Here is a 25,361-nt window from a genome sequence, read left to right as displayed (position 1 = left end):
AGATCCTCCCGACCCAGGGATTGAACCCGGGTCTCCTGTGTTGTAGTCAGATGCTTTACTGTCTGAGCCACTATAGCACAGTTGGTAAAGAATCTGCCTGCAATGCAGGATACCCCAGTTCGATTCCTGGGTCGGGAAGATCTGCTGGAGAAGTGATAGGCTACCCACTCCAGTGTTCTTGGGCTTCCCTTGTGGCTTAGCTGGTAAAGATATACATAAAAGAACCTCTAAAAGATTCTATTTCATAGGTACATTCCACTATCTGACCCTCTGCTTTTCAGTTGCTACTATCTCATCAGCTAGAAGCCTTTTTTGATAAATGCAAAATTACTTAGAATTTGTCTTTCCTTCCCCGATCCCAGAGACAGCTTGCTAATACTGACAGACATGTTGATTTAGCAGTGGAAAAAGCCCAAAGTGCTGAAACTTACTCTGTTCATTTCCAAGAGGTTGCTCCAGCATTGCCAGGATGACACTGTTATCCAAGACAAAGTACCGGAAACTATGTTTGTTTATGGTTGGCAGTCTGGAGTATTTGATCAAAGTGGTCTCATTCACCAGACTACAAGGAGAGGCAGGACCACTGGGTGAAGGAAATGCGCCAAGCAACTGCATAATACTAGAGAGAATGTAAAAGATAACAGTTAATTCCCAAAGCAAGACCATAACTTTACCCCATGCATCAATCGGTCTCTCTAGATTGATCTGACCACAGCCGTGCTTCCTCTTTGAGGGTCAGATTTACTGCCTGTGGTGGATGCTGTGGTGTGCTGTCCCGATTCCCTCTCCAAAACTGAAAAGATCCACTGCCCAGATACAGGGAGATGGTGGCCCTAACTTTCAGCTGAGTCCTGGAGAGGCCAATGAGAACCTCTTTATTCAAGACCACAGCTTCCTCCTGGGACAGCTCACGTCCAATGAACTGTTGATGCCAGGGGATAAGGGGTATAAAGTCCCAGTACCCAGGCCCCAACATGAGAGACTCCTGAAGGGCCAGCCCAGATCCAGAGCCCTTTGCTGCAAATGCATCACAGTTTGGTTCTTCCCTCTACTCAGTCCAACTTCCCTCATTCCCCCACAAGGGTTGATCCTGACAGCACTTTCCAATAAACCTCTTTACAGGCAAATTTCTCTCTCTCTCAAAGCCTGCTCCCCAGGGAACCTGGCCAATCATACTTCCAAATCATGAAGCTCCTAAAGATATATTTTAAAAATATGCACACTCCAGGTTTAAGGACTATGCTAGCTAAAGCATTCTAGACCCAGACAAGGATCTGAAAATCAGCCAAATCCCCTCAACTTTCCAGCTGAGGAAACTCAGGCTCAGAAGAGATAAGTGATCATTAAAAGACCAGAAACCAAGACCTGCTGCCTTCTCACTGTGTGGCCATGAATAGCTATCCTCATTTTACAGACAAGGTACTTGATGCACTAGTAGTTACAGAACTGTTGTAATTATTAAATGAAAATCTATAAGAAAAAAATACCTTTTAAATTAGAATTCAACTGATCAAGCCTAAACATTCCAAAATGTTTACATCCACAGAGATCCCTGCATGTCTTCAAGGAACAATAGTAATAACTTATATAATACCACTTACTATGTCCCAGAGTCTGGAGCTAAGCACTTGACACATGACATTTTATTTAGTTATTATAACAATCCTATGAAATAGGTACCATTATTATTCCCATTTCATAATTAAGAAACTGAAACACAGAAAGAATCTTAAGAACACATAAAGATTTTATCTTGTGGTCCTAATATCATCAGACACTTCCAAAGCAACCCATTTGCAAAATTAGTATTCCCCCCTACTACTTTCATCATTGCAATTCTCAGCTTGAGTAGCCTCTCCTCTTCTAGAACTTTCATTCTAATGCTTGAACCCAAATCTCTCTGGTAACAGAAGACAACACTACTCAACAGATATTTTCCCTCTATTCTCTCTCCTCCTAGGACGAGGACTATCTTAAGAATTTCAAGGACAAGGAGAATTTCATGATGAGTTCAGGCCAAAGGATTTGTAGAAAACCAGTAATGGGAAAAACACAGGCTTTCTAATATGGAACACAGATGGTTGTCACAAGCATCTGGACCATGTAAGCTTGTGTTTCATGCAAGATTTTAAGACATTATCAAATAGGATGCTGGGAAGGGAATAGGTCACTAAGATCAAATCACACCAGCCTAACTACATTTTCTCTTCTCGATAATGACTAGACTAGAAAGGCAGAGAAGTATCTCTGAAATCAAGATGTGCAATTTACTTGGCAGTGTATCATTAAAAACTTATAGATAAGATTTTAAAATCCTTGTGAACCAGAATGGAAATCTCTTATCCAGAATGGAAATCTCTTATCATGTGCTTCATCAGTCTTTTTCTGTTCAATATTCTTATCAGAGTTTCTGATTAGGACACACAGGACAGCCTCATTAAATCTGCAGTTGACCTAAAGTTGAGCTGAGGAGTTAATATTATCAGAGTTAAGAGCTGGGATCCAAAAGAATCTTAAAGGATTAAAAATAATAAGGTAAATCTTACATAAAGAAATTTCAAGTTTAAATGTAAAATTCTATAATTACATCCCAACACCCCCAAACAAGTGTTCAGGATGAGAAAGACAAAGGGTAAATGTGTTTTAAAAAAAAAAATAGCCTCTAAGGTTTGGCTTGACTAGGTTCTCAAAAACCCAATTTTAATGAAAATATAATATTCTACAGAGTTTAAAGGTGATCACCCTTTAAAGAGGTACAGAGTCAAACCAATGCCACTGAAAGGAAAATGACTAGAATAAAAAGTACTTTAAATCCCTGTCATAAGAAAAATAGTTAAAGGTACTGGCAGAAAAGAATGAGAAAGAACATGAGCATTCTTGGGATTCCTTCAGTGATCCAGCAACTAAAACTCTGCCTTCCAATGCAGGCGTGTGGGTTTTATTCCTGGTCAGGGAACTAAGATCCCACCTACCAGGGAATGCAGCCAAAATGTAAAATAAAAAACAAACAAAAGAACACAAGCATTGTCTTCAGACATTCCCACTCCTTGGAAAAAAAGGATTTCGTGATCAAAAGTCTGAATCAGAACAAATGGGTACGAGTTAAAGTGGGAGAGATTTCAGCTCAATGGAAACACCAAGTTTTCAACAATTAACATGAAATGGGCACTTGGAGGGGGTTTAAAATATCCCAAAATTAGAGGCTAAATAACTTGGTCAATAACTCTTAAAAATCACTAAGCAGAGGGGCTACTGAAATGACTTCCAAGAGTCCTAATGTGTATTATACAACAAGGGGAAAAACACCAACAAGCTGATCTGCATTCTGTATCTCCTGTGTGCTCACACTGTGAGGAGTGTAAAAAGGGAACTGGGTGTAAAAAGCCCCCAGGGTGGGGAGCTAAGACTAGCACATTATCAAACATGACCAGGTGTGATTATGACACCATAGAACTCACATAGTGTGGCAGGGTCAAACTGAATGAACACAGAGGTGTGGAAAAGAAGGAGAATAATCAAAGAAGATTCCATAGAGGTAGCTAGATGTGATGTGAGCAGCTAACTGTGGAGGATGTGGCCAAGAGGAGAGGGAAGTCCTGAAACGCAGGGGAAGTAGACAGACAGGTATGAACAAGCGCAGTTCACAGCCACAAGTGGCCAGCCAGCTGGGGCAGAAGGGCTGTGCTAGGAAAGATCACAGCTTGAGTGGGGACTCAAGGAGGGCCTTGAACACCAAACCAAAAATGTCACACCATATGGCAATAAACAGAAATCTTCTGCTGTTTTCAAACACTCACACAGCAGAATAAGCACAGTACCTAAGATGATGAGTCCAGTAACAGAATGCAAAATGAAAAGAGAGATTGAAAACAGGGAAATCAGACAGAAAGTGAGAAGGGCCTGGACGAGGATGGCGAGGTCTGAGGGAACGGAGGAAATACTTCCAAAATTAAAGTCTACTAGACTTGGTCACTGACTTCATATGGGGAATGACAGATAAAACAGAGATAAATCAGGAAGAGTCAAAATTTTAAGTTTGCATAGCTGAAAACAGTCATGATACTAACACAAAGTTCTAATTGTGTGGGAACAGAGAAAATTGGTTTTGGATGTTTCATGATGGCTCTTTCAGTTCAGTTCAGTTGCTCAGTCGTGTCCGACTCTTTGCGACCCCATGAATTGCAGCACGCCAGGCCTCCCTGTCCATCACCAACTCCTGGAGTTTACTCAAACTCATGCCCATCGGGTCGCTGATGCCATCTAGCCATCTCATCCTCTGTCGTCCCCTCCTCCTCCTGCCCCCAATCCCTCCCAGCATCAGGGTCTTTTCCAATGAGTCAACTCTTCTCATGAGGTGGCCAAAGTACTCGAGTTTCAGCTTCAGCATCAGTCCTTCCAACGAACACCCAGGACTGATCTCCTTTAGGATGGACTGGTTGGGTCTCCTTGCAGTCCAAGTGACTCTCAAGAGTCTTCTCCAACACCACAGTTCAAAAGCATCAATTTTTTGGCACTCAGCTTTCTTCACAGTCCAACTCTCACACCCATACATGACCTGGCCCTTTTTAAGACATGAGGCCTTTTGTAGAGCTGCCAGCAGAGATAAGATGAGCCACCTAGACAACTACTGCCTAGGTTGGGGACTACGAGCATGACTCTCTGCTCATTCTGGGCTCATATCCAATCCTCACTGCCAATCATGCTCTCAATGGAATGTCCCATCCACAGGCTAGGATGGAGCAAACTTATTTTTATATAATGCAGAGTCCCAGTGAGAAATAGCTTTCCCCCTTTCTTCATATCCCTTTTACTCTTCAAGGTACACATCAGATCTTAGTTTTTAATAGTATTTTTAAGTCCACCCCAGACCACGCATGGTCTTCTCTCTGGGCTTTAATCATTTCTAGTAATTAAACACATTTTTCTGATTTTCCAGCTGTTAGCCAAACCTCCACAGTCATTGAAAGCCCAGTATTGGCACAGGAGGACTGAACTAAAGCAAGTGAGCAGGACTGAACTAAAGCAAGCATGCTTCTAAAACTTTACTGAATAACCTAAGCCCATGAGGAACAGAAATAAACCCAACTTTATTGTGCATGCCCCAAGTTCTCTTGGAAAAGGCTCACTTGCATACAAATCTTCTATAAGCTGTCTTCTTGTGTAGTCACGGAGTTGTGTCTGACTCTGCTGTGATGCGATGGATTGTAGCCCACCAGGCTGCTCTGTCCATTGCATTCCCCAAGGCAAGAATACTGTAGTAGCTTGCCATTTCCTTCTCCAGGGGATCTTCCTGACCCAGAGATCAAATCCCTGTTTCCTGCATTGCAGGCAGATTCTTTACCTCTAAGTCACCAGGGAAGCCCTCAAGCTGTCTTACTGCTTTTACTAAGACCAAGATGAGCCAACTTAATATGACCTGACATTCCTCCTCCCTGCTTTTTATGTTGTTCTGGATCTTCACTCATACTTACCCTCTCATAAGCCACTTCTTCCCAACTGTACCAATTCTACCTAATCTTCTCTACCTATCTCTTTCAGTCAATAAACTGCCTTTCTTCCCTCTTCCTACTCTGTTAACTAACTGGCCAAACATAAACTCTTTCACCTCTCTGCTACTTTTTCAAGATACCAACCTGTCTCCATCCCTTCATTATCAAAATGGTTGAAATAGGAATTCTCTCTTGCTGCTGTAACCACTCTGCAATCTGACTTATAGCTCAAACTACCCATTCTCCAAGAGTCAGGTCAATGTGATTTTCCTCAGGAATCTGACTTCCCCGAATCGGACAGTATTCATTCCTTTCTTCCAACACAGCTGCAATCCATATGTACCCCTTCTCTTGGAGCATTTATTCTCTAGCTAATATTATAGATATTTGTGTTCATATCTTATTCCTCCCTTTTGGACTAGAAGCTCTCTGGATGTGGTAACTAAATCTGATTTATTTTTACAATTCTATTACTAGTTCGTAACAGGATGTTTATAAGTTTTAGCTGAATGAACCTATCATATGTAATACAAATAGTGAAGCACAGAATAAAAATCACTAAGCTGGAAAGCAGAAGAGGTAATGGTGTGATCGAAGCCTCTGGACTCAGCCATCAGAGTGAGGGTGTGGGTAAGGCTCTCCAAGATCCTTTCCAGCCCTAACATGATATGACTTGAATTACTGTCAGCCAGCATAGAAAAACAAGGACCCAAACTTTTAGCCTCAAGTTCCTGGTTTCTTTGGTCCAAAAGAACAAGACAGTTTCTTTTCCATTTCTGGGGAAAAAGTATCCTAAATCAGGTTATGTCACTTAATGCTGAACAACTGGGGAGGAGATGAAACAACACAGGATGACATCTAATCTGTTCTAACTCCGAGACACAACCCCTGTGACGTCACTTTCGTACCACGTTAGGGTGGCTTCAGCAGCATCCTTGACCCTCATAGAGGCAGGGTTTGGCTCCTTATCACCTTTGTACTTGACCTCTTGCTCACTGTTCTTGGACTTGCTTCCTGAAATACCCAGTTCCACAATTTCCAGCACTTCCTTAAGACAATCCTAGAAAAAGAAAAAGCAGATTAGTTTCTGTAATACATCTATCTTATGAGAAGACAAGGAAATACATCCAAGTGCCAATATTGGTTGTGTTTTGGTGGTGGGACTCTAATTTCTCATTTACTTTGGTTAGGTACATATTAACTTCATAATAATTTAATGAAATAAACTTGCCCCCCCCATTTTTCTTTAAAGATTAAATTTGAGTATTGAGAGTTCTAGATAGTAAGTAATGATAAATTCACTTCAATTTTATCAGTCATCATTCTTGTAAAATTTCCATGGACTATAAATTGTGAAAGCCAACTGAAAGAGATGTAATAGTAATTCAGCTATACCTGGATAGTTTTAAAGCAATTTCTGGTATCCTAATGCTATACGTCATTATGCAAATAACTAAGATTTAATCAATGGTATTATCTTTATAAACTATATAAAGCTCTGTGTAATTTTCCAATAAGCCTGGTATCTCTTCTTTTATTTACACTATGCATTCTTTTATAACTGCCTTCCCATAAGAAAAGTATTACATGGAACAATGGTAAAAGAAAGCAGCCTTACAAAAAAAAAAAGAAAGCAGTCTAGATAATATGCATTTACTTAAAATGAAAGAAATGTGTGAAATGAAATTTTTAGCTACAAACAACCTTTACGAACAAGGTGTTCTCTAGGTTTGCAGCCTAGTTATCAACTGCCCTTTCTGGTCTGATGATAGGTGACCAAAGTATCTTCTGGCCATCTCAAGGCTACCATCCTTTCAAGAAAAAACAACCCTGATTGTTTGTAGATAAATTAGCCAAAGCTCCATCTTTCAAAGAATTTCTCTACAGGTTAATCTGCAATCAACTACAGTTGACCTCTGAGCAGCATGGGAGTTAGAGGCATCGACCCCCAGCAAAATAAAGAATCCACATATAAATTATTTTTTATTTTTTTTTCTGTTCCACACATAAGTTAAAGTTAGCCCTCCATATATGCAGTTCCTCCCTATCACGGCTCCACATTCATAGGTTCAACCAATTACAAATCATAACAGTATTTACAGTTTTTTTTAAATTTGCATGTAAGTGGATCCACAAAGTTCAACCCTATGTTATTCAAGGATCAACTATATAAGCATGATGGTAGTTTATAGGATAAGTGTTCTCCTGAAATATAACAAGTTATATTCATCTTAAAGTATGCAATACTGGATTTAAATTTAGATATTCTTTTTTAAAAGATATTTTCCCAATATACATTTTTGTTCCTATTTTCTGTTTTAGTATCTAGTAAACTAACCTTTTCATCAAGCATGTCGGGGTGCTCTGTCAGCCAGACACAGAGACACTGAAAAGCCGCCACTATCATGGAGTGCAGGTCCCGGGAGTGGAGAGGAGCTGGCCGACTACACTGGTATACAATGTAGCTGCACACGGAACTGATGGCTCGCTTCCGGTCTCCAGAGTCAACCACCACCTTCACCTGAGCATATTCGTTTGGGGAACACAGTTAGCCAGGAACCATGGTACCAATTTCAAAGCCTCTACACCAAGGCTCAGCCTTTCTGAGAATATAATATTTCAGATGTACTATCATATACACTTTATAAAAAGAGAGGGCATTTTTCAAACTCTATAACAGTAAAATTTCATTTTAGCATTCTTTTTCATGCTCTAAAACCTAAACTGCTGGGGTACAACTACTCATCACTGCCACAGATCACAAGAAAAGCTGGCAGTGGAACATGCATACATTTTTTAAGCCCCCTAATCCACCCCACAGTGATGCTCTATGGGCTACAAAGTTCTATGCAGCTGTCCAGAGGTATAATTAACATATAGTAAACTATACATATTTAAAGTGTACAATTTGGTAAATTTTGGTTAAGTATATACCTGTAAACTATTACCACAATCAAGATGGTAGACATATTCATCACCCCTCAATGTTCTTATGCATCTTTATAACACTCCCCCCTCAAAAAAAACTTCCCCCCGACTCCTTTCTGCCCCCTTCCTAGGTTACTACTGATTTGTTTTTTGTAACTATAGGTGAACTTGCATTTTCTATAATTTTTTATAAATAAAATCATAGACTACTATACTAATTGGGGTGGGGGGAGAGTCTGGCTTCTTTTTACTCAATATAATTGTTTTGAGATTTATCCACAGTCTTGTGTGTATCAATTTTTCATTCCTTTTTACTACTGACAGTATTCCATTATATGGATTATACCATAATTAATTTATCCAGTCACCTGTTGGACATTTGGATTTTTTCCAGCTCCTGAGTATTACAAATAAAGCTGCTAAGTGTAAGACTTTCTAAGAGTATATGCTCTTTTACTTCCTAAGAGTGGACTGACTGGATCATATGACAGGTGTATGTTTAGTTTTTTAATGCCCTGTGAAGTGTGAGTGAAAGTCGCTCAGTCGTGTCCAACTCTTTGAGACCCCATGGACACATTTTTTAAGCCCCTGTGGAATTCTCTATGCCAGAATACTGGAGAGGGTAGCTTTTCCCTTCTCCAGGGGATTGTTTTCTAAAATGGTTACACCATTTAACATTCTTTTCTCTTTTTTTGTACACGAATATCTGATTGTTCCAGCACCACTGGCTGAAAAGACTATCCTTTCTCCTTTGAATTATCATGGCACCTCTGTCAAAAATCAAATGTCCATACACATGCGGATCTATTTCTGGACTCCCCACTCTATCTACTGATCCAGCTGTCTAGCCTATTCCAATACCAGACTGTTTTGATTACCATAGCTTTATGGCAAGTCATGAAATCAGGTAGTGTTAGCCCTTCATGATTTGTTAGGTCTAGACCGCACTCCATCTAGGGTTAATTATTCCTTACTGCTGCAAGTGTACTGAAGATCACAGGCAACAGTATCTTGCTCTCAAAGACCACGTGGTCCTGCACATCTCACAAATGGTTGTTCTTACCTCCTACATCAAATAACTGCTCCTCACAAAACTACGGCCATTACATCTATGCTTCAGAATCTCTGAGGTAAAGGTAAGCACTAAGTGGTGGTGAGAACACCTCAGGTTTTCTTATCTATTTTGCCTTTCATGAGTCAGGTAAGTCACAGCCTCTGCTCACCTGACCCCTCATCTATAAAATGAGGACTTAAAGTTTACCACCTCAGACAATATCACCTTATGTGTGTATATCACCTTTGTGTTTACAAAGTGTTCTACATGTTTCATTTCACTTCATCCTCACATCATCAGCTATTACACACAAGATAATCCTGCCTATTTTACAGATATGAAAATACTTATATGCTAGTGAAGATTCAGAGAAACTGGAACCCTCCTACATCACTGGTGGAAATGTAAAGTGATTCAGTTGCTGAGGCCAACAGTTTGGCAGCTCCTCAAAAAGTTAAATACAGAATTACCATATGACCCAGCAATTCCACTCCTAGTTATATAACCAAAATAACTGAAAACTGGCTTTCAAATAAACACATGTACATGCACGCTCACAGCAGCACTACTACTCACAAAAGTCAAAAGGAAGAAACAGCTCAAATGTGCTACAGAGGAACAGGTAGACAAACTGGTACATAAATATGATGGAATATCATTTAGCCACAAAATGGAATGAGATTGAGACTTTTTCTACAGCATAAATGAACCTCAAGAACATATTAAGTGAAGAAAGTCACATACAAATGGTCACAGGCTATACGATTTAATTTCTATGAAATATCAGAATAGGTGAATTCACAGAGACAGAATGCAGACTGGTGGTTGTTAGAGATAAGGGGAAAGGGAGACCAGGAAACAACTGCTTAATGGGTACAGGGTTTCTTTTGGGGAGTGATAAATGCTTTGGAACCAGAAAGAGGGGGTGGTTGCACAACACTGTGAGAATACTAACAGGCATTGCATTGTTCACATCAAAAGGTTAATTCTGTTACATGAATTTCACCTTAATTTAAAAAAAAGAGAGAAATGCAAATGGACACCCAACTCTAAGATTCCACAAAATAGATAAACAGTTGGGAAAGAAATCTGAAAGTACAGTCAACTTTCATTTATCTCTGATAATGGAAGATGGAAGAGTCACAGGTAGGCCCAAATGGTATATTTTAGGATAAGTTTTTCTTTCATTGCCAAATCTGTATTTATTCGTTAAAATTAGATGACTGATGATCTTATAATGGCACAAAATGTCATGCTGAAAATTTAAGGGTATTATGAGTAAACACAAAATCAACCAGTATTCTATCACAATGTGCAAATAAAGAGCAAGTATTGAAATGTTTCCTGTCATCTAACAGCAAAAATATCATTCACACCCTTTGACCCTATTAAATAAAAAAGTAGATCATTTTGTAAAATCTCACTTGGAAGCTCATTTTTGCACACTTTGAATGTCAACTGTGATGAGTATAATCAAGACTGCAATACCCACACAAAGTGGGTCAGGAGATACAGAAAAAAGAACCATACTCCAAGGTGGCTGGGCTAAAATAAAAGGACTGTCACCTCACCTTTGCCAGTCCAGAGAGGAGCTCCAGAGCTGCCAGTGATATGCTCATGTCTTGCCGCCACTGGGAGTTGAGTCTTTGGGTGACGAGATGAATGCTGCGAATCAGGAGCCCAGCAGCTGAATCTGTATTAAGAGCTAGGATATAACCCCAATGCCACATCCCACAGGGAGGGAAAACAACTAAGCATTAGTAACGAGAAGCACAGCATTCCACTAGGCACAGACCACAGCAGCCACAGTGAGCATGACGGGCACCCACACAGTGCTATGCTCCCCGCCCCACTGGCCTGAGCATCTCAGCCTGACTGAACAATGGTGCGCAGGGCACACACACCGGACCAGAGCAGCTTCTAGCTCCCAGCTCAGGTACTCTCACACAGACATCCACTGGGATTTGAAAGCTTCAATATCATTCTTATAAGAGTATAAATCTCAACATTTCCAAATTAACTCACAGTTACATTAAAAAAAAAAATGAAACAATCAAAAGGCTATCAATTATTTCCTTGAAATTTTATAGAGAAAGGAATTCAAATTTCAGAATCTCTTCAGACGCTGGGAATTATCCTAAAGCATCTGCTGAAATTATTTTCAGGGTTTATATCGTCAGAAGTCACATGCAATGCTTTTTCAAGCAAACTTTAACATTTAATTCTCTGAGACTCTTTTTAATACTCTTAAAAAATTAAATAATCAAGTTACTGTGTTTTTATGTAGCCTCCAATTCTATACTTAAAAGTAATTACTATTCAATTAATAAACTAGGACAAATTAAATTTATAAAGGAAGCTTTAGGGACATTATACCTGTCGATCCTATCAGAAAGAGGGCAGTGACAACAGAAAAAGGAATGATCATTAAAGAGAGACATTCATGCGACACTAACACAAATCTGGATTTCTTAGTAAAAACTATTTTATGACATTACAAGCAGAACTCACTAACACCAGTTCAAAATACTGAAACAAACAATAACCACTTCGAACATTTATATTAGAACACATATAATAATGCAAAAACTTCTTTAGTTTAAAAGTGTCTTAGAAGCAGGAAAAATAAACAAATTTTCACCTATACTTAAACCAAACATAGTGAATAAAATAACAATTTAAATAACTTCTTAATAAATGCAATATTTCAATGTGTTAAATAGCCACATAATGACCTTATGTATATGACAAGCTGAATGATACTTATAGCAAACTTAAATCACTGAAACATGCCTGGACTCCTGGGCTTATAAACTCTCCAAATGATTAAAAAATTAAACTTCACCTAAGAAGCTAGATTTCATTCCAATCTAGTTGGATTAATAATCTTAGATTCAATACACCACTAGTATTTATGCATAAAAACATAAAAGGCACCCACAAATTCAACAGAACCCGGAAGGCAACTGGCCAGGGTAAAGGACATTACAGAACAGGATGCTCTACTTGCAAATGCTTCCTTACTCTTTGTGACTGAAGAATCTAACCAGACATAGTAGGGTATACAGGCTTCAAAAACAAAGGCAGATTCTCCTTTGGGTTGCCATCTAATGCATAAACCATTACCCATCCTCACTACACTGCAAAAACTGAAATACTGACTGATTCTGCCATTAGACTTAGGCAGTGCCTAAATCCTATTTGACTCTAAATTATTAGCACCTGGTACAGAATTCAGAAATGCTTCCTATAAATCACTTATAAAATCTAAGAAACTATCCAAAATCTAACTACTAAAAACTGTAGAGCTAAATTTAAAAGATCTGTTTTCTTTTTCATAATGTTTTAGACTAATAGCTTCTCTGCTATATTAAGTACATAAAAACCATGAACATGAAAATCTAGTTTAAAATTTCTCTGCTTGTTTTATATAGCTGGGCATTAAAAGTTATTCTATAAACTTTAGATTAAAAAAAAAAACTAAACTAAACATGGCTTACCATAATCTCTCAGGAGAGCCTGAGCAGGTCTTTCACTGTCAGGAGTTGTGGGTTCTGTGCTTCCACCACTTGCTGAACTAATACCACTGTTCGTGCGACTATGACTCTTGAAGTTATTTTCTCCACCACCCTAGTCAAAAAAAAATGAATCAAATATGTAAGTATGGACAGAAGTCAATTGCTAAAAGCCATGCTGGTAAAATGGAATGTACCAGCTAAATAGCACAAACTGATATGTAGATAAAAATTGACAAAGGATTAAAACTGTTGTGGTGTTTTTGCATAAACACCATTTACTGGTGGTATCAAGGGTCTGATGATTAGTGGGTGCCCATTCTGGAATCATCTTTGCTGCTGTTTAAAAGGATCAGACTTTTTCCATCTTCACTAGACTTCAATAGTTAATGGTTCTGGGTCTGTAAAGAAATATCCTAGTGCCTCCCAAGCAAAACTTCAGAATAGGAATACATCTTAAAAACACAAATAAACAAATAACAGTAACTTTCCAGTGTTACATAAAATATACAAACAATAAATATATGATTAGTATATTTAGCATATATCAGTATATATCTATAGATAGATAAAGATCAACTCTTATATGTACAGGAGCTAATGACGGTATCTGCTGAAGACTTCCCTCATTTCCCCTACAAACACAATTCATTTTATCCATGCAAGGTGACTGTTATTAGCCACCTAGTGGGACATGAACATAATTTCCTTAATGATAATTTGATCACCCATCCTACATCTACTCATCTCACCCCAGCATACTCGGTTAATTCACCTCCCACCAACTGCCTGCCTCTATTCCAGGTAGAGGGATCACATGTCTTGAAGACAGAAGCAGGGAGCATCGGAGTCTCTGGAAAGTATTTCTGATTTAGAAGCACTAGTGCTTTGGGGAAACCTTCAAATTTTGGTCTAGAGGGACAGAAAGAGCAGCTGAGATAGAAAAGGATAAACTAGATGCTATTTACAGCCAACACTAGATCTACTACAGATAGAAGGAATCACAGAGTATGGGGATTTTTCTAGATTATTCAAGCCAATTCACCAACACAGCAAAAGACAAAAGCTTTAGGTAAACACTGTCCAGGAGTAAAGACAGTGTTTAGCTGGAATTTCTCTCCTGCAGAATCTCTCAGGGACCTGATGAGACACCGAAAGATAAGAAACCTCAAAACAGGTAATATTTTTAAAAGGACCCTCTGAATCAATGAGCTGAATCTACAAACAAATGCCTTTAAGAACACAAGGACAGACATTTTGGAATATAATTTACATAAAAACAGAAGTTGATATTCTCTGACTAATTACATGTTGTATGCTTCTTACCATCTCCATTTGGCAACCAATGGCTTCTAAAAGTGCTGAATCTTGAACAATATTTAACATTGCCCCTGAAACAACAAAAAAATACATTTAAATACATGACAAGAATACAAAAATGGACAAAATATCTCAATTAACAGCAAAAATAAGAATATGATTTTAACAGAGTATTCCTGGAAATTCCATACGATTACTGATAAATTCATCAGTTATTCAGAAAAGAAATTCTGCAAAAATGACCTAATTCTGATCTGCCCCCCAAATTTTAAAATGACATTTTTCTAAAATAAATCTGAATGTCAAACTTTGCTTTGTATAAAAACATGACCAATTTTTAAGTTGGTGTGAAAGACTAGATGTACATCTCAATTTCAATGGTAATATAAACTAAGAAAAACATTATGGAACATTTTAAAAGCCAGATTCTGATCTTTTCAGTATAAAATAACAAGTGAAAATCCACAGCTATATCTTTCTGACCAACTGCTTTTTAAGAATGCTTTTAGGGCTTGCCCAGAGGGCAAGGGCTTGCATATTCTGAAGGCAAGCTGCATGTATTTATCACCAAGGAACTCATAGCCCTAGGAACTAGTAAAGAAACAAGATGGTGAACCTTGCACTCTACTTCTCATCCCAGGGAGGGGAGTGCTCCCATGCACTGTGGATTGAAAAAACAGACATAGCTTTGCCAAACTATGCAAGAGTGACAATTGACTCTTCCTTGGAACATACACGGGGAGCTTCTACAGAACAAGGATAAAGCAGAACTAAATACTCCATCAACTGTAGAAATAATCTGATTTCAAGTGCCATGTGTTTTGAACAATCTAAAAAACTACAACTTGGAGGCTCTCTCATATTGAGATTTAACCTCTGTTCATTAAACTCCTTTCCAAAATGAAAGGATTTACTCTTTTATTTATTCTCCCTTCTTGCTGCATAACACACTACACTTACCGGGCACCCACTCCAACCACTACTGTCACCACAAATTCTCTGGCCTTGCTGTTTCCCCTCCTGAAATGAAATCCTAACTTCACTGGTGCCTATTCAAATCCTGCCCTATAAGATCCAATTTAATTTCCACTTTCCCCTATGAAATTTCCTTGCTCTTCCAGTTTATTCTCTATCAACACTAAAGACATCCAACATGACATGCAAACAGCACTGCCTTCTGCTGTTATCTGAGTACTCTGGGAAGGTGTTTCACTCTCTGCAATGAGACTTGCTCAAGGATAAAAGCCATGCAATTTGCTTCTTTCTCCTCAGAGTACCTGTGCCTAGGACCATTCCCTTGGATTTGATTAAAAAACAAAAAAGTACAGTAACAGACAGCTGCAGTAACCAAGTTGAAAGGTGATAAGGGTTTAAAATATAAGTGGCCATAATGATGAAAAGTCATTCAAGACAGCATGATTAGAAAACCAACAGGAAACAATAAGGGAAAAGGGAGGAGGCACAGAAACAGCTACTCCTCAATCTCCTCTTGGCAGGTTCTGTCATGACTTCCACAATTACACCCAACTCCAAAGAGCTTTGCATGTTCTAACAGGCAAGAGGAAGAGGCAGAGGTAAAAGTAATGATGGCAGAGAGGAAAGGGGAGAAAAAGGGGACACAAGGAGAGAGGAAGGGCAAAAGGGAAAGAGAAAGATAAAGAACACACAAAAAACTAAGCCAACATGACCTACCAAGACAATTGATGCGCTCCTTCCCTCATCTTACCTCTTCAAATTGTTTTCACGGTTAAGAGCAAACAATTCTGCCTCTGATTAAGAATTAAGTAGGGCTGTACTTTGCTTAGGTTCCCATCACTGACCCCTGCCTCAAGATGCCTGAGGTCAACAACAGGATCTGGGTTTTCACTTACAAAAAAAATGTGTGAACACAAACCTAGTATCATTTGAGTGTTGTTGGGGTCCGTTTCCGTTTGCAAGGCACCTATTAGTATATTCACAAGTCTCAACTTCAGTGACAAAAAAGTTATTGGTTTATCATAAGAAGAGCTGTCATCATTACTAAACTTTCCTTCCAGGACTACCTGTGGAAGAAACAAATAACATTTAACATCACCTGCTGCGGCACACTACAGTCCTGTAGGAACTGCTACAGTGGGCAAAAAGAGGATCAGTCCAACAAGCAGGGCTTTCAGTCGGACTGATGGTAGCCAATGTGCTAAGTCTATCACTAACTTACACAACATAGGGGATCAGACACACTAGCCTCTCACCACATGAAATAGTAGAATGGTTGAGTGACAGAAGAAATACCTTCACAAATCAACTTTGCTGATTCACTTGAAATAATCTGAAATTTTTAAGAAAGTTCCTGCTCCATCTTAAAAATATAATTTGACTTGAATTAGCACACAAAACATACAGAATATGAAGAACTTTAATAAAACCTTACCTCAGATTTGACTGTGCCAAAGTGATGTGGGAGGGGCAACAAAGAAAGCAGGATATTAATGGAAGATCGTCTCAGTTCTGTTGGATTTACATAGCTTTTGAATTTTGAAAGTTCTCTGCAAAAAAAAAAAAAAATAGCTATTAGTATTTCTGAACTGAAGTATGTTTTTAGCTATTGCCAAATATATAGTATGTTAATTCTTCTCAATACAAGTACTGGGTTTGGTTTTACAGAGAATGCTGAAACTACTTTCCACTGAGTTTATATTCTGTAATTTGTGTGTGTTTGGGAGAGAGAACCGCCCTGTTAAACTGTTAGGGAATTGAACTAGAACCTGATGGATTGATTTTAAACATCAGGCCTACGCCACGGAAGCCCTCTGGGCTGGGGCTACCCTGGTCCCTGTGTACCAGGCAGAAAGGAGTCAGAGCCCACGGGCGGAGCAGAGCTGAAGGAGTTCAGGGACGGGGTCTGGACGCTCTACTCTCACTCAATGCGGCCTGAGAGCCCTTGGGTTACGAAGACCACTGACAGGAGAGACTGGGAAACCCGGGAGGAAGCACCAAAACAGACCAGGCCAAAACCAACAACTGACATGCTAGTACAGGATGAAAGCTTACCTGTCAGGCAAAATGGTTTCAAGAGCTGAAATAAAGTAAGGAACCACAACATCAATCCCTTTCAAGTCACAGCAGAACAAAGGAGGGGAGTTTAGAATAACGCTGGCCAAGACAGGATGGCACACATAATCATTTATCTGCAAACCTTGAATTAAAAGCATGTAAAATCTAGGAAAGCAAGAAAAAAATTTTAAACAAACTGCTGGTCAACTGTTTTCATAATCACTAATATTTTCTACATAGTCATCTTAAATTCTATTTCCAATCTTCACTACTTCTATCCTTTAAAAGGCATTAATGGAGTTAGAACAATTCAGAATCAAATACACTAAGAACCAAGTTATATTTCTTAATCAAAAGAAAAAAAAGAGATTCATGTATATTACACTTTCTTGCAGTGTTAATTAAGCCTTGCAACTCAAAGTTACAGGTTAGCTCGCCAGGCTCCTCCATCCGTGGGATTTTCCAGGCAAGAGTACTGGAGTGGGTTGCCATTTCCTTCTCCAGAGGATCTTCCTGACCCAGGGATTGAACCTGGGTCTCCCGCATTGTAGTCAGACACTTTACCACCCAAGCCACCCAAGCCACCAGGGAAGAACCAAAAACAAAAGGCCGCAGTAATTATCAATAAACTGGAGGAATTACCAAATTAAATTTCATGTCAGTAAAATTTTGCAGTATTCCAAAATTCCTGAAAAAAGTGTGTTGTGTCTTTTCCCACTCCCCTGCTATTTTGGGGGCACAATGAAAGAAGAAACCTCATTTGACCCTTTATGCACAGTATGAAGGTCACCCTGAGTAAGAATTCGTTTAGGAATGTACTTTAAGTGTACCTTACTTTCAACATCCTCCCCTAACCCCCAAAGAACTAAGTATTCAAACTTCTATCATTTAAGAGACACTATATAGGTATACTCTTCAACTATAAAAGGCACTTTCTCCACAAAACTCCTCACCTCCTGGTTACTGCTCAACACATTTCAATCTACTTTCCCTCTCTGGAACTCAACTAAAAACACATTATAACAAATAACCAGTGGCCTCTCAATTGCTGAATCCAAAAGACATGTCTAACTGTTAATTTACCCTGCTTTTTGAAAGCATTCAACCCTTTGAGTACTCCCTTCTTCTCTTATTCTTCTCTGATGTCTATGTCTAGTTCCTTTAACAAATCTTATTCCACATGCCTCATAATAGTAGTGTTCCCCAGGCTGACAACCTTGGTTCTCTAAGCTGTTAGTGTGGTTGAACAATACACAAGCAGCAAACATAGTGGAATCAGTCTCTAACTCCATATCCACTAGCCAAAAGCACCCTGAAGACCTGAGGACAGCACATGTCTGATTCTAGAACTCCCTGTGATCCAGTGTCTGGCACAAAATAGGAACTTTATAAATATCTGTTGATAAATAACCCACAGGCACCTCAAATTCAATAGCTTCAACACTAAGCCCATCCTTGGCCCCCTCACACATCTGTTCTTTGGTTGGTCACACTACCACCTATCCGATCTTATGGTCCAGATGGAAGGCTCATGGTCACAGTCTTCTCCCTTACTGCTGCTGACACCATTTGGAGTACCAGCCCAACCCAGTCTCCCTCCTAAGAAATGTACCCCCACAAGGGGTGCCTGTATGCAGTATGAACCACCTTCACAGCTGTAGCTGACTAGACCAGAGGCAGAGAGCTAATTAATCAGATCCTCTTTCCCAGGAATCTGAAATTGGGATTCAGAATAATAATTGGCCTTTGTGTCACTAAGGCAAAGGCCATGGAAATTTGGAACTTAGAAACACATTGCAATGTAAGAAATTGATATGCAGGTAACAGAAGAATGAGGCAGTCTAGAAGACCATGATGACAGAGAAACAGAAAGGAAGAAAGGTGTTTTGGTCCCCGAATACTTTCTAGCCCCTGGTTTCTGCCCTTCATGAGACCCTGCTGCATGTCCCGATCTTAGAAGACATTAAATAGCATGAGTTTCTCAAACTCTTGCTTAAGTCACATTAAGAGGGGTTTCCATTAAAGTCAACAGCTTATTATTACTAACTCCTCATTAGTTCCCTGCATGTACCATTCTGTTTCTACCTATATTCCCTACTTTTTCTGAACCAGTTTAATCTTCTCTCCTGAGAATCTAGTATGTACATAGAGACCTGAAAGTTCTTTCTAATATCATTTCAGCAGTTGTGTGAATGATCAGTTGAGGAGGGCAAAAGAGAGTCAAGAAAAATAGGAGGCCATTACCAGCTAATTTAGGGAAAAGGTGACAAGGCCTGAAGTGTCATGGTGGGGACAGAGTGGAGAGATTAGAAACAGGGTTAAGTAGAAAAAAGGCAGGAGTTGGCTGACCACCTAAAGATACAGAGGGAGAGAAGGGAAGCCTAAAATGATGGCAAGTTTCTGGCATAAGCAACAGAATGCATGGCAGAGACATTCAAAAAGACTGGCTGAAGGCACAGATTTGGATAAAATGACCCCATTCAACTTGCTAACACAGTCTAAGTTAACTAGCCATCCAGTAAGTTCAGCACAATCATCGAACTCTCTGTACTCTTTCCTGAACCCCCGGAGCAAGTGTATGCTGCTGCTTCCTCTGAACGCCTATAGCACTTCATCTGTTTCTCTCTCCGGCCAACTCCCTATTGCTGCTGGACTGGTACTACTTGTGTACATGGCTCTACCTGAGAAAATTAGCTCCTTAGAGGCAGGATTGGCAGCTAACATTTTTGGATCATCTACAGTGTCTAGTACTGTGGAAAAAAAATGTATCAAAAGTTGAGTGTGGCCCTTCCGAATTTCTCTATAATTATTAAATATCAATAAGTTGGAATAAATACATCTAAAATAAAAGAGATGTATTTTATTTATTGGGCGTCCTCACCAAATGTAGTATGGTAGGTCAAAAGGAATTCAAGCAAAACTTTCAATTACTTACATGCATTTGCAGGTATTTCAAACCAACATTTACTTATCAATTCAGCCTATCAAGCCATGCTACAATAGACTTTCACTATCACAACTATACAAATAGAAAAATAAACAAAAAAATTCTAAGACCTGGATAAATAAGCTGGCAGAATCTCTTCTCCAGTCTTCTTGCTACAAAAAATCCTACACAGTGTCCCACAAGCCTCAGCTCTTCCTGCTTCATAGTTATCAGGAAATTCACTTGCATCAAACATAGGATTGGAAACCATGGTGTCTGTGGACATTTGTGACCCTTTCCGTCGAAACTCCATGCTAGCTTGTGTTGTAATGGCTGGGGAGAAAAAAGGAGGGTTTTATTATATTTGTTGATATGCAAATAGGCTCATGGGACCCTGGACACAAAGATCAAATGTCGGTGTCATTAAATAGCTACTTGAATAGAATCCAATAATGCTTTTGTTTAGCAACTAGGTCTTAATTTTTTTTTAAAAGGGCTCTCTGAAATCTTTGAAAAGGGGAAACAATTAGCTTACAGTGGTACTATCAGTTAACAGATTCAACAAGAAGCATTTTTCAACTGAATTTTTGATTAGCAGAGTACATTTATATATATCTGTATTCACACACATACAGATATATAACACAGAATTTGGCTTTTCTATCTGTTTTTTTCCTCTCCCAATAAAAGTGATGCTTAAACAATAAGAAAAATAGGTGCTGCAATTTACACATTACCCCAGGCAGACATCATAACTGAATGGGTAATCCCATGCCAGGGTGTATACTTTAGGGAGAGGACAAGGTAAGGGCAGAATGGGTAAGGAGGAAGAGAGAGCATTCCCACCACCCACCCAACTCCAAAACACACACCAAAGAATTGCTCAACCAAGCAAAATGAGAATGAATTTTAACAACCACAGACAGCAGCTAACTTGAGGTTGGTAAATCAGAAAATTGGATTGGGTAAGAAAGATTATCATGGTCATTTGTTGTCACTGAAACAGAAGCCCTTCGAAAGTTGCTCATTTTTTAGGAAAAGATTTCATTGTGTATTGAAAGTCACTCTGAAATCTTTTATCACTCTACATGAAATGTTTAAATTATTTTATAGTAATAGATTTAACAGAATGCAGAGTCAAGCATAAATCTTTATGCAACTTCCCATGAGCCATTTTTAGTCCTGAATAAGGTATCCAGCAATAATACATTTGAAAAACACTACATGCAGAATGCATACAAATCAAACACTAAATCTGTATAAAAATAAGCTTAAGCTTTAAATTAAAAAAAAAAAAAAAAAAGCCAAAACACAGTTAGTGCAAAATCCTGGAATTCATGACATGACCAGACTAGTGTACAAAAATAATGGGACTGATTCAGGCAGATTAATTTGCTTTTGCCAACAATCTTCCCCATTCAAAACACAGAAAAGTATTTTTCTTCCCAAGTGCAAAAACTACAAGAGACAATGACAATCAAAAATTTTAATGGAATTATGAAAAAAATAAAAACATGACTGCAATTAAGGAGAAGCTTCTGGTTCCTACTTACAAGATTTATAAGAAAGAAGAATTTGGATAAAAGATGCTGCAAGATAATAGAAATAAATGGAAACAAATCAAAGGACAGCAGTAATTATAAAATACTTTAAAGATGGTGAAATTTTACAATAAGTTAAGAAGCTTTTTAGCTTTTTAAAAGTTAGGTTAAAAGCTTTATGATACCACAAGCTAGTTCAAAAACAGGAAATTGTGCATTCAGATCCAAAATTATGATTTTTGTATCATGCAAAACAATGAACGAAGAAAATTACACAACTACAAGGAATTGAGGTTCTGAACTGCCCATTACGTGCATTAAAATTTTAGTTTATTAACCCTTCCCAGCTCAATGTTACATTTACAAAGCACTGTGTACTGTCATGTAAATCTAAAGCTAACTAGTTCATAGAAGCAAACATTTTAAGTTAGAGGTGAACTATATGGCAGAATTCCTTGATGGCAGCCAGTACTTAGAAAACAGACTAACAGAGTTAGTATTCTCCAACTTTCCACCACCCCCAAAACCTCAACAGCAGCACCCAAAAGGGCTCTAACCCATTCAACTGTCTGGACACCTCCTATCTCCTGAGTAATACAACAGCTTTTCTCACCCCTGAACACAAGGTCGGAGAAGAAGAGCTGCTATCCTTTCCCCACCAAGGAAAATGGTTAGGAGTTGAAAAGAATTAGTTGCCCACATATGATGCGAATTTTAGTTTCTATCTTTTGGCACGAGAAGATGAGTAAAGCTGTTAAAAACTCCCTATTGAGTGGGAAGATTTTTAAGTTCCCTTTAAGCAAGCCCGCCAAAAAAGCAGCAGGTTGAACCACTCTGGATTCAGGGATTTTTATTGTCAACAGCTTGATACCCAAAAGTTACACTGTAAAAGAATTATATCTTAGTGAAAATAAATATCTGACTGACTCAATCTAGAAAATATAATACAATAAACATAAACATGGGTCATAAAATTCAAAATATAAGGCACATGAACATAAGAAAATATAAGTTTTTTAAGTGTTTTCATTTAGTCATCAAATAAATACATTTACTTATCCATAAGTCAAACTTGTAAATAAAATATGAAATGGTAGAATAAAAGGTATCTGAATTTGAACAAAACAAACAAGGAATCCCTAAACTCAATCATGCAACCTCAAATTATATTCCTGAAAATGCCTTTATATCCACTACTCTTCTAAAAATTATTTAAAGATTTCTAAGAACATTGAGAATAATTACATGTGTATAATGCTAACAGCCATAGACTCTTAGTTCTGAGATGATATATAAAAGAAAAGAATATTTCTGAGAGAAAGCAAGAGACCTTTATGGCTTTTTTATTAGTTTTATCCTTGAAATCAACGCTCCCCAGAGATGCACTGTGTGTGGTAGTCGCTCAGATGGGTCTGACTCTTTGCGACACCATGGACTGTAGCCCACCAGACTCTTTTCTCCATGGAATTCTCCAGGCAAGAATACTAGAGTGGGTTGCCATTCCCTTCTCCAGGGGATCTTCCCAACTCAGAGATAGAACCCGCATCTCCTGCATTGCAGGTATATTCTTTACTGTCTGAGCCACCATGGAAGATGTATAATCTAATGCAATTAGGCATCCTTTTATCTCAAGCTCTTTCCAACCCCAGGGGAAAAGTGCTTTTCTTACCAATCAACCAATATTAATTATATTACTACATAGAGCAGAATTAATGCATAAAGCACAGTGCCTGGTACAAAGTAACCACAGCTCAATAAATGTTAGCCATTATTATTATTCAGCTCTATTCATTCAGTAATAAATATTCAATATATTCTACAGGACCCCACCCTCCCATCCTGCACCCTAATGCCACTACTTACAACTATAATGGTAAGATGACATAGATCAGATTTAGATAAGAGTTTCATTCCTGTAATAAAATCTAAATGAAGATATCAAGGTTGAGTTATTAATTCTTTATTAGTCTTAAAAATGATATTTTTTTTAAAATTTGTCCTTGAAATAAACTTTTCTAGACTGAAACCTAAAAGGATAGTCTTCTGTGAAGCAGAAATTTGATTTACATGTAGTAACGAGTGAATGGCTGTCAAAATCTAAGAAAACACTTTTTGTGAATAAACTTCCAGTCAATCATGTTTAACTCTTTATATCAATATTATCCGATTTATATCAGTATTATCCTGGCTGACATGAAGGGAACTTCCAGGTCACCTACTGAAAGGAATCTGATTGAACAAAATGTGGCTAACCTGAAGTGTGTCTAATAAAACCAAACAAAAGCCAAACCTCATAGAATAAACATGAAAAGGACACGTAGGAAAACGTTTAAACCTACTTCAGCTGGAAGGGGTTAAGCACAAGACACTGCTTGGTCAGAGACAGAGAACTTTTTAAGATACATATTAATCTTGCAGGTAGGAAAGATAAAAAAGAAAAAAAAAAAGGAAAGAAAAAAAATGATAACGTATTTCTTGAGCAATATTTACCAGTCATGCTGCTGTCTCTGTTTATCCCATTATGAAGTTTACAGTGAACAAATGCTGCATCAAATAACCATGATCCAAAGAGATTCAAGATGCTGTTAACCTTTGGTCTCCGGGGGGCAGGCAGTGGCCGGGGTTCTGAACTAGTCTGATTTGGACTTGACAGAGGAGAGGTGGAGGATGGCTGATGCTGAACTTTCGAGGTGTGAGCAGTACTAACCTGTTAGAAGAACACAAGAGTCACAAGAAGTCTGCGAAAACAGCAGGACTTTTTAAAAGGATGGCAGATTAAACAGCCAATTTTATACGGTATAATAATGGTGATGAAAAGTCTTACTGTGCTTGTCTTCATGGTGGCCTTATTCACAGTAACAGCCCGGTGCCGCCGGTTATGTGGTGGGGTGGTATTGACAGCAGTGCTCTGAGGCATACTCAATCTATTCACGGGTGTTGGAGGAGCACTGTCTGATCGGGGTCTAGAAATGCCTTTAAAGAAAGACAAAAGGAGTTATTCTTCATAGTTCAAAATATGTGGTCAGCAAATCTGCCTCAAGCAACACTGGTGAAGGCTCAGGACCGACTACTATAGCAGAGACTACAAGCTGCCTCCCAGTTGCCACCCATCCTTTCTTCCTGAGTTACACAACACAAAACTTAGCTGGACGTGGCTACCCAGAATAAACAATTACATTCTGAAGGCTCCTTTATGGCCAGATGTGGCCATGTTCTGACCATAGAGAAGTGGGTGATTACTGGGTGAGTCTTCTCCAAAAACCTCCTTTTAAGTGTCTTTTAAGGACCAATCAAAGGTAGCTGCTTCTTCCTTCCCAGTTACTAACAGGATGGCTGGAACTCTTTCGACCATCATGGCCCATGAGAGTGGCCACAAAGGAAGAAGAGCTAGAAGATGGAAGTGCCCTGGGTTTCTGACAATGGTGGAACTGCCATAGCAGCCCTGTACAGCTTAGCCTGGGGCTTAACATGTATGAAAATAAGCTACCCTGTTTAAATCACTGGTATTTTTGACCAAGTGGCAGCCAAATTTAACTGAACTAATATATTACCTCT

At 38.7% G+C, this 25,361-nt stretch overlaps 1 protein-coding gene across 4 annotated transcripts in view; it reads right to left on the bottom strand.

Annotated features, from left to right (window-relative positions):
- The window catches only part of RALGAPB (Ral GTPase activating protein non-catalytic subunit beta), an 87,274-nt gene that overhangs the window by 26,968 nt on the left and 34,945 nt on the right, over positions 1-25,361 (bottom strand). Inside the window, exons 8-20 of one of the 4 annotated variants that reach the window (XM_070472621.1) lie at positions 24,631-24,779; positions 24,297-24,513; positions 21,819-21,854; positions 20,397-20,598; positions 17,337-17,504; positions 16,717-16,831; positions 16,201-16,348; positions 14,313-14,377; positions 12,972-13,101; positions 11,043-11,176; positions 7,828-8,010; positions 6,398-6,549; positions 432-619 (exon numbers count right to left, since the gene is read on the bottom strand). In XM_070472621.1, the coding sequence (XP_070328722.1) occupies positions 432-619; positions 6,398-6,549; positions 7,828-8,010; positions 11,043-11,176; positions 12,972-13,101; positions 14,313-14,377; positions 16,201-16,348; positions 16,717-16,831; positions 17,337-17,504; positions 20,397-20,598; positions 21,819-21,854; positions 24,297-24,513; positions 24,631-24,779 (1,887 nt within the window). The remainder of the gene's footprint in view (positions 1-431; positions 620-6,397; positions 6,550-7,827; positions 8,011-11,042; positions 11,177-12,971; positions 13,102-14,312; positions 14,378-16,200; positions 16,349-16,716; positions 16,832-17,336; positions 17,505-20,396; positions 20,599-21,818; positions 21,855-24,296; positions 24,514-24,630; positions 24,780-25,361) is intronic. The other 3 variants (XM_070472622.1, XM_020909080.2, XM_020909082.2) reach the window with 3 other exon arrangements.

Source organism: Odocoileus virginianus, chromosome 9, assembly GCF_023699985.2.
Source record: "Odocoileus virginianus isolate 20LAN1187 ecotype Illinois chromosome 9, Ovbor_1.2, whole genome shotgun sequence".
NCBI classification, from domain to species: domain Eukaryota; kingdom Metazoa; phylum Chordata; class Mammalia; order Artiodactyla; family Cervidae; genus Odocoileus; species Odocoileus virginianus.
This window is presented reverse-complemented; position numbering and strand designations above follow the sequence as displayed.